Source organism: Myotis davidii, unplaced genomic scaffold (assembly GCF_000327345.1).
Source record: "Myotis davidii unplaced genomic scaffold, ASM32734v1 scaffold1307, whole genome shotgun sequence".
Taxonomy (NCBI): domain Eukaryota; kingdom Metazoa; phylum Chordata; class Mammalia; order Chiroptera; family Vespertilionidae; genus Myotis; species Myotis davidii.
In genome coordinates, this window is record NW_006298623.1 from 462,087 (window position 1) to 472,809 (window position 10,723).

Consider the following 10,723-nt stretch of genomic DNA (forward strand, 5'->3'; position numbering starts at 1 on the left):
AAACTTGAGGGAGGTAGTCAACAGATCTTATTGAAAAAAAATCGCCAAATACATTAGGAACACACTATAAAAACACGTAGGTAAAGTGAAACTTGGGCAGTCATTTTACTACATTATCTTAGTTTCTAAAACCCATCTTTATTTCCTCATCCTGTTATATTAGTCATTGCCTTTCACCATTTGAAATTAACCTGTTTTTCTGTTTGTTCACTGGTTTACTGTCTTTCTGCCACCAGTAAAAAGTCAGCCCCTTGAGGACAGAGACCATGTCAGTTTTGTTCACTGGTTTATCCCCGTGTCTAGAACAGTGCCTGGAACACAGTTATAATGTGTGGAAGGAAGGAATGAAGCCCCAGAACAGACTGACTTGTAACATATGGAAGACGATCCTAAGAATGCAGGCAATCCCAGGAAAACAGGAGTCTGAACCAGGCCTGAATAAAACTACTCTACTCTTAACTGAGCTGATTAGTCTCTTCTCCCTGAATGAAGGAAGCATATTTTTAAACCAGTTCCTTGGTAAGGAACAAATTTATGCTGTATCATTAACATATAGATTAGCATTTACAGTGTTATACCTAAGTATGCTCAAGTTGACAGTCTAGGAAAATGAACATGGCTTTTAATGTTATGGTTTTAAGCAATCACAATTCTAAAATGCTCTTCATAATATCTTGAATATTGATCTAGGTTTTGCTGTAGATGAACACCTAGACTTAGAGGACTAGACAGCACAACGTTTCAGAGGGGGACCTGTACTACACTGAAGGATTTTAGTAGAAGGAATTATAACTCAGTGATTATGGTCACAGGCTTGTAGCTCAGATAGTCTTGGGTTCAAACTTTGAAATATGGTAATGGCCACCATGTCTATTTGCTATATAATTCTGACTGATTTATATAACATCTTAGAGTCTCAGTTTCTTCATCAGAAAGATGGGTAATAGTATCTCATCAGATTTTTAGTACAGTTAACATAATGTAAAGTGTTTACTTTAGTGCCTGATATATCATTAGGGCTCAACAATGGGTAGCCATTATCATTAAGGTCTCTGCCAAGAATTGCAAAAAGGCACTTGACATCATTAACATGCAAATGGAAAAACTGTGAAACATGTTATATCAAGTCGTTGGAATGTTGTATTATTTTAGATATTTCTATCTGACAGTTCAAGGTATTCAGAGGAAGGATTCTGCATTTCATCTTTATAGATGACAATCTTCACTCTAACACTTTCTTAGCTAAGTGTTGTAAAATCTTGGAAGGCCAGCCTCCTGAATCACACTAATTTAACTGCCACTTTCATGTACATGGAAGCTTTATAAAAGTTCTCATTTCTACTTTCTAGTTATATTTAAAGCATAAGTCAGAATAAAAAAATCTGATATGTCCTAAAAGGTATTAAAACAATGTAAATATTACATGCAACACACAGAATAAGATTATTAAAAAACTCAATCTGCTATTATATATAGTGGATCTCTGCATTTTAAGTAGCACCCTAGAGAGGCGCACACAACACCCACTCTATCTGAACCTCACTTCCCCATGATCTGGGTAATCCTGTTTGTTATACCTGGGAGTCAACTATCTTTAAACAATATAGAGACTTTGATATCTATGACAGAATTTGATATCTAAAATATCTTAGATAGGATTGTACTAACATATAAATAGTAATATTAATGCAAGTTCACTGCTTTTGATTCAAATAGACTATATAAAACATACAAAAAGAATAGAAACATTGAATAAATCTTTATATACTGCTAATTTCATTTATTCATTAACATAAGTCTATATTAATACAGATTAACACAGGCACAGTTTAAAACAGAAAAAGATATACAGAATATATTTGCAAGATGATGATATTTTGACAATCCATTCTCTTATCCAGTGACCACCTTAATCTCTGTGCATTTCATTCACAGTGAATCTAAATCCCTTCCCTTCACATTTTGAGTGTCAGGATTTGTCACTCGTCCCATAAACAAAAATGAACCTAGGAAAGGAAAAAAAAAAAACTTTACAAATTTCAGGAGAAACAAATTTTGGTAATAACAAGTTTTTCTTAATATTTTAACAAATCATGTAGCCTTTGTTCTCTATAAGATAAATAAGCAATGTCTAACAGCAAAGCCCTCTCCTTTGTCTGAAACACATAATTATATCATCATTAATAATTTTATGGAAATTTCTAAAGTAAATTAACACCCATGACAGCTTGACATGAAAAATGCATGAATCCTGTTTTTCATACAGGAAAGCAAAAATGAGATGACCGAACAGTGTTCTTCTAAATATAGACACTCAGTCAGGCAAACACAGCATAATAAAATAATGATGAGCATGGTAGAGTTTTAAATTTGAGGCATTAGCGCTTATCTTCTTGTGCATGTAACATAAGCCCTTAGGTTTAAAAGTACAGCTTCTCAGATCTTCAGCTCTGAAGCACAGCTCACTGCTAAAGACAATATTTTTATATCTCTAGTGCTTTCAAAACCTCATGGAGGTGGCATAGTATCCAGCATAAATGCAAACACCTATTTCCAGCCATCCTGTGTTTGCAAGTGAAAAAGAACTAAAAACTGGAGGACAAAGCTGAAACAAATGATGTGCCAAAATCCATTCACCTTTCTTTTCTACTAGGGTAAGGCAAATGGTGTGAATGGATCCATGTCGATTGTTACTTTACGTTCCTTACAGTCATATGTAATAAAGGATAATTTCAAAAGTGATAAAATAAGTCTTACATAAATTTAAAGCTGATTGAAAGTACATTTAAATGTCTTTGGAATAATAGTGAGAGAGAGCCCCTTTTCACTCTTTACTGTTCAGTCCAAACACTGACACCCTTAGGAGAACCCAAAACATGAAAATAGACAAAATCCCCAGCAGAAATTTTCTTCTTTTTATGAGTAATTATAATTCATAACACCTTCAAAAATTATAATCATTAGTAATTAAAAAAAATCTCAAAATAGTTCTGCAATAATAAAGAAAACTAATACTTGTATTTTTCAGGTAGATAGGGATGCATAATTAACTTTTCCCAGGATATTTTGTCGCAATAGGAATCATCAGTGATTCTTGTATCTTTATGATTCTATAGCATATCCAGATTAATTCTTCAGGAAATTTTAAAGTAACTTTTATAGAAATTCATAACTGAAGATATTGTTTAAAATTTTAAACACTCAGAAGTGTAAGAAGCCCCTTATCTCAGCCTTTTCAATCTGTTTCTTTGAGCAAGGAGAACCACATTTGGAATTAAGTTTTCAGGCAGTCACCCATCTACTCACTACTAAATCAGAAAGATTAATGGAATCTCTTTTGACATAATAGCTATGCATTTAGAGACAGGATGAAGCAGAAATCATTAATGTTTCCATTTTTCTCTTCATGCCCATTCTTAAAGAGGTGTCCCAATTTTGATTATCATATTAATACAACATCTACATAAGACAGAAACAACTTGTGCCTCCTGATATTAAAATACAATAGCATAAATAATGCTAATGGCATAAAATAAAAGAATTCTTCATAAATACCATGCAGTCTTTTTCTCCCTTCAATTCAAGATCTGAAAGAATTCTAACCAGTGTAATACTGTCAGTTTCAAAATCATAATTCACTACTTTCTCAGAAATGACACATTTCATATAGCATGTTTCACAATTCCTTTCTGAAAGTCTCTAAAACTGTCCTATATCCTCAGCCTCTCAGCCTAAAAGAATAAAAAAAAAATTCTTTATTTCCCTGGATGTTCAGCTTCGTAAGAGCTTTGAAAGAGTATACTAAAATATAAAACTAACCAGATAGAAAGATACAAATAATGTATGGATTTTGCACAAGAGGACTGTTTGACTCAAAACAATGTTTAAATCTAAATAAAATTTGGTTGTACTAAGTCTAAAATCATTCATTCTCATACTTCTGAAATGGTTAAATGAATATATTTTGTGTTGGAGCATTAGTAATCTACTATGTTATGCAAAATCATCATTTTTGTTAATCTAAATAATTTTTAGTTCACTTGTGAGAGAAAAATAAATAAATCTCTGAATGTGTATTGTCTTAAAATAATAGCCCATTCTACATTTTACATGGCAACAATTTACAGCGCCAATAAATGAGTCGCCATTTATTTTAAATAATACTTTAAGGGAGGAACCCCAGTTTAGAAAGTTTCATTACAATTAAGATCATAAAACAGTAGAAATTGCCATAAGGTCTGAAGCCCTATCACAAATAAATAAATAAGTATTTTATTTTGGGTTTTGAATGTCACTGCCGTTTAACTGATGGCTATTTCATGGCCTTAGTCATCAGCTTAGAAAATAGAGGGTGAACATCATTATTCTAAATGCCATTATTTCCTTGTTCATCGATGCTCAATGTAGCTTCATTTCATTTTGTTCTCCATACTCAATAATTACATACTAATTGTAAAAAGTTAGAGTTACCCAAAGGTCAAAGGTGTATGGATCAAATGACATACTCGGAATATCTTTGAACACTGACACGTCTACTACTGGAATTGCAGTTGTGCTCATGCAGTTTCAGCAAACCTAAAACTGTTCCACTGTTCCCAAGGTAAAGCCTTCAGAAAGGTCACTCAACATTAGTTTCATGGAGTCTAAAAATAAGAGACTGAGCCCGGCTGGCATGACTCAATGGTTGATCATCAACCTATGAACCAGGAGGTCACAGTTCGATTCTTGGTCAGGGCACATGCCCAGGTTGTAGGCTTAATCCCCATTAGGGGTGTGCAGGAGGCAGCCAATCAATGATTCTCTCTCATTATTGATGTTTCTATCTCTTTCTCTCTCCCTTCCTCTCTGAAATCAATAAAAAACAATTTTTTTAAAAGAAGAGACTGGCATATCCTTTAAAGGACCAGTAACATCAGAATCCCTAACAGATTTAGTTAATCTAGCAGATTTAGATTCTGAAATTAAATGTTTCCTGTCCATGTAAAGCAATTTATACAGAGAAATATTTTTCATTTTCCTCTCTTTATTCGGTTATTCACTCAATTATATTTATTGATTTGTTCATACTTTATACTTGTGTGCCAGGCACAGTGCTATAGGCTTCATATGTCCTCTTATTTAACATTATGAGATGAGTACTAATATTATGTTCATCTATATATATAAAAGCCAAGCGATTGGAACAGTGGAACAACTGCAATGACCAGAATGACCAGTTGTTATGACATGCTGCGGCGGACAACCGGCCTGATGGGGGCCCCAATCGGTCCCCCCCAACCTCCTGAAGCCCCTTCACCTGACCAGCCCTGGCCTTGATTGGCCCCACCCCACCCCACCCCACCCCAATCTGGGGCCGGTCAACCGGATCCCACCCATGCACGAATTCTTGCATGGGGCCTCTAGTATAGCAGATAAGAAAAATAGGACCTAGAAAGTATAAGTGATTGTGTTACAACTATTAGTTAACTGAGCTGGGACTTGAGCCCAGGTCTGATACCCAAATTCATACTCTCAATCTCTAGGGACAGTGATATTGTGTGCAGGGCACTCTGCCAAATACTGGGCTGGATACAGGAATGAATAAACAATGATTTCTGCTCTTTTCTGGTTTATGACCTTCACATGGACTGGAGTCCCAACTATAAATAAATGTAAAGAAAATTCCCTCACTGTATCATACTCTTGACCTCTCCTTTTCAAGAGAAAGTACAGAAACATCTACCCAGACAATCTGCATGTTCATATGCTGACATTGTGTCAAATACCAATCCAATCCTCTACTATCACCTCTACCTTTTTCACCTAACTGCATTATCTACCAAAGGACCAAATTAGAGATTTGGAATTATGTTTGACCCCTCCCACCCACTCAGAACCTATACCTAGTCTCACTTATTTTTTTGTAATCTACCTCTGAAACTTTTCACAACTCTGCAACTCCTGATTTCTACTATTTTAACACCTTAGAGAGTTGATTTCCAAGAAAAACAGATCCTAGTCCCTCTCTGCCACTTAGACAAATTACATAACTTCTGTTCAAGCTACTATGTCTTTATTAGTTAAATATATAACCTATTGGAATGATGAGAGATTTAGAAATATATATTTTAAATGGTTAGCACATATAACAGCTATGTTGGCAGTTATTATTACCATTGCCCTATTTTTAAGCCCTTGAGATCTCATAAAATAGAATGTCTGGTGCTCAACAGATATCCATTGAAAGAATAAGTGTTTCAGGTATGTACATTACAATTGGTATCTAGGAATATGTCCATTTAACCTAAGTAGTTCCCCCAGGAAATTCTCAAAAAGGTACCTGTTGGGATATTCTTCATAATAAACAGAAATGGATGATTTGCTATAAATTGGTTCGGAGCCAGGCTCATGATCACAGGGATTTGTACTCCTACAAAACAGAGACAATAGTTACTTAGATGTTCACATTAAAAGATCAGTAAAGAAACTTTTAAAAAGCAGTAAAGAAAATATATCCATAATACTTTATGTCCTAGTAGACAGGAAAGGTTATCTTGTTTGAGGAGTTAACATGTGGAAAAATTACCATTTTCTAAATGCAGAGAAGTTTGAAATAAATTTAAAAGCCAAAGAGCAGAAGAATAAATATTGGATCATTCAGGGACTAATTCTAACTTCACATTTATGCTCAACGAAGAAGAAATCCAGATACTAGATTCAATTTAGTGAAAGCAGTTGAAATATTTCATCTTTAAATGGTAATTTTCTGCTCAGTTTTTATTTACATTATATGATTTATTCTTATAAGGTTTCAAGTCTAATTCCTGTGCAGATATGTTTGCACTTTATTTCTATTCTTCAGGCTTGTGTAATCACATCTGAATTTAATTTTTTTTAACTTACCTTCCCAAAATTATTCTGTGAGCTAGGAGGATTTGTGCTGTCGTGTGTAGGGGGGTTTTATTATGAGATTAGAAGCAGAGATTTGCTGCCTTAACAATTATTTACTATGATAATTTATACCATGCTGTTCTATTGTATCATTTGTCAATGTTTAGAATGAGTGAATTTGAGTGATTGAATTTTTTCTTTATAGATTAAATATGTCTACACTCAATTCAGATGTTTCCTTTACTAATAATACAAAGACTTTGTATAATTTTTAGACCTATGAAAATATCATTTTAAAAATATATACCATGTCTTTAGAATTGAAAAAAAAATTGTACACAAAAAAAACAACCCATAATGTTCCTCTTCATTCTTTGTTTGGGATGTGCAAATTAAACTGACAAAAACAGAGTAACAGAAGGCATAGTTTATTTTTTTATCCACATAGGAATGTTACAGAAAATAAGTAAATACTCAAAAAAGTGGCTAGGCTTGAGTGCTACCATACTTACAAAGGGTGGTAAATTGTGGGGAAGTGAATAGACAAAGGAAAAAAGGTTTGGACTTCTAGGGGTGGTAAATTGTGAAAAGATAAATATATGGAGGAAATTAATGGCAGATAATGGTTATTCAGTAAGGCTTGTTATATAGACTCATTTTACTGCCAATTTCCATCTCCTATGATAAAGGTGCAATTTGTGGCCTGCTCTTAGGCAGATTAGAGCATGTAGAAAGCTTTTTTGGTATCCCTTGTTTCTCAGTTGCCTTCAGTTCAAAATAACATTTCTGCCAAAGTAGAATGTTTTGGGGTGGCATATTTTGATCCCCTTCACAATAAAACATAAACTTAGCAACATGAAATTCATAGTGCTGCCCTATCTGGATGATCAGAGCTCTGTTGTCCAAATTACCAAGGAATACAGACCCATGTCTGAATTAAAGCAGTGATTCCCAAAGTGGGCGCTACCGCTCCCTGGTGGGCGCTGCAGCGATCCAGGGGGTCGGTGATGGCCACAGGTGGATTTGTTTTAACTTTTTTTTGAATTACCTTTCTATTCTGAGTTCAATAAATAGTTTCATAATTTCAAACTTCAATGTTTCTAATTTACACCTTTCTTTACTATATTTTACGAAAAAGGTAGAAACATTAATACATATATCTTTCTGTTTAATTGCCATTAAAATTTTTTAAAAAATTAATTTCCAGGGGGCGCTGAGTAATATTTTTTCTGGAAAGGGGGCGGTAGGCCAAATAAGTTTGGGAACCACTGAATTAAAGAGATAATCAGAAAAGCACAGTAGTATGACTTCCATTCTCATGGATCAATACTCAAGCTTCTTTGTTCTTAAGCAACCTCTGAGCAGATGCCTGGAAGTTAACATACTCCTGATGACTGTTCTGAGGTAAAACACATTAGGGTTACTGCTGATCCCCAGGTGATTGTTACAGTCTCTTAGAGAACTCTAGACTTAAAGTGAGAGCCAGTGGACAATAGCAGAGAGCGTTCTGAGCATGAAGTTAGGAAATTGATTCAGTTCAAACTCTGCTGTAAATTGATAGTCTGACCTCAGGCAAGCCACTTCACATTGTTGGGCCTGTTTTCCACCAATATAATGAAAGGGTTAGGTAACGATCTATAATAACTCTTTTGGTTCTATGTAAAAGCAGCTGCAAAATGTGTCTACATGGAGAGTAACTTCATCCCAATGCAAGCTTTTGATTTTTCCAAGAAGTGAAATATTATATCCCCTCCAATGTAAGTTCCTTGAATACAGTAATACAAAATCCTTCAGGAGATGACAAAGTGAGAGTGCAGTATGTCACACCCAGATGTCAAAACCTGTTGATACTACATTACAAATTATTTAAGAAATTCATATCTATCTATCTATCTATATCTATATCTATATCTATATCTATATCTATATCTATATCTATATCATCTATATCTATATCTATATCTATATCTATATCTATATCTATATCTATATCTATCTATCTATATGAATACTAAAGGCCCGGTGCACAAATTTGTGCACCAGTGGGGTCCTTGGCCTGTGGAATTGGGCCAAAACTGACTCTCCGACATCCCCTGAGGGGTCCCAGATTGCGAGAGGATGCATATGAGGCCAAGGGACTCCACTGGTACACAATCAGGGGCAGGGAGGGACATGGGAGGTTGGCCAGCTGGAAAGGGACCATAGGAGGGCTCCAGTGTGTGTCTGGCCCAGCTCACTCAGTTGGCCAGACCCCAGCAGCAAGCTAACCTACTCGTCCGAGCATCTGCCCCCTGGTGGTCAGTACATGTCATAGTGATTGCTCGACCAGTTGACTGTCTGCCCCCTGGTGGTCAGTACATGTCATAGTGACTGGTCGACCAGTTGACTGTCTGCCCCCTGATGGTCAGTACATGTCATAGTGACTGGCTGACCAGTTGACTGTCTGCCCCCTGGTGGTCAGTGCACATCGTAGCAAGCAGTTGAGTGGCCTTAGCATATCATTAGCATATTATGCTTTGATTGGTTGAACGGACAACCAAATGACCAGACACTTAGCATATTAGGCTTTTATTATCCTACTAGAGGCCCAATGCGTGAAAATTCATGCAAGAGTAGGTCTTCCCCCAGCTGCCAGCACCGGCTTCCCTCAGGCACCCAGGCCCTGGGCTTCCCTCCTCTGGCCGCCTGAAGGCACCCAGGACCCAGCTGACTTCCCTCCAGCACCAGCTTCGTCAGGAAGGACGTCCAGAATGAAGTCCAGAAGATGTCTGGTCTAATTAGCATATTACCCTTTTATTATTATAGATATGCAAATCAGCCAAATGGCGGAATGACCAGTTGGCAGGGGGCGTGGCCAGTGAGCAGGTGGTGCCAGGCTAGCCAAGGCACATGCCAGCAGGCAGAGGGAGGGAACGGCTATGGGGGTGTGGTGAAGGGGTGATGGGAGGGGCAGGCACCATCCCCTGATCGGCCCATCTGGTCGCCTCCTGCAGAGGGAGGCTGGGGGGCAATGGTAGGGTGATGGGGCAGCACCATCTCCTGATTGCCTGTCTGGTCACCCCCTGCAGAGGGAGGCTGGGCAGCAGCAGTGGGGTGATGGGGGTGGTGCCGTCCCCTGATTGGCTGACCCAGTTGCCTCCCAGAGAGGGAGCAGGCCTAAGCTGCCAGTAGGACATCCCCTGAGGACTTCTGGACTGTTAGAAGGCACAGGCCTGGCTGAGGAACCCTCCCAGTGCACGAATTTTCATGCACGGGGCCTCTAGTATACAGAAGGATATATATAAACTTGTAAAAATTTGACAATGTGGCAGTTTAGATAATACATATCTTTTATATATTGGTTAGAACCCAAATAGTCAAAAAAATTAAAATAGACATATGAGGGACTTGTTAAAGTTGCTTTTTTCATTTCTAATTGGATTTAAGGTTTTTTTCCTTATTATTTTTAAGTATCTCTTATATACATCATAGTTACTATTCAATCTTCCATTTGTTCAAAGAAATATATCACAGAGGAGTGGTTTTCAAACTGTAATGTGCACACAAATCACCTGGAGACCTTGCATTTTTCTGATTCAGTAGGCCTGAACTTGGCTTGAGGTTCTTTTTAAAAAAATATATATATTGTATTGATTTCAGAAAGAAAGGGAGAGAGGAAGAGAGATAGAAATATCAATGATGAGAGAGAATCGTGCCCTCCACCGGGGATCAAGCCTGGGTATGTGCCCTGACCGGGAATCAAACTGTGACCTCCTAGTTCATAGGTCTATGCTCAACCATTGAGCCATGCCAACCGGGTAGGCCTGAGGCTCTTAACAAGCTCTTCATTCTAACAAATTCACTCAGTACATGT

At 36.9% G+C, this 10,723-nt stretch overlaps 1 protein-coding gene across 1 annotated transcript in view; it reads right to left on the minus strand.

Moving 5' to 3' along the window:
- Positions 1 to 1,929: 1,929 nt before the first annotated feature.
- SERPINI2 (serpin peptidase inhibitor, clade I (pancpin), member 2) overlaps positions 1,930 to 10,723 on the minus strand; it is a 38,917-nt gene continuing 30,123 nt past the window's right edge. Inside the window, exons 8-9 of the mRNA XM_006774180.2 lie at positions 6,320 to 6,409; positions 1,930 to 2,006 (exon numbers count right to left, since the gene is read on the minus strand). Coding sequence (XP_006774243.1) covers positions 1,930 to 2,006; positions 6,320 to 6,409 — 167 coding nt within the window. The remainder of the gene's footprint in view (positions 2,007 to 6,319; positions 6,410 to 10,723) is intronic.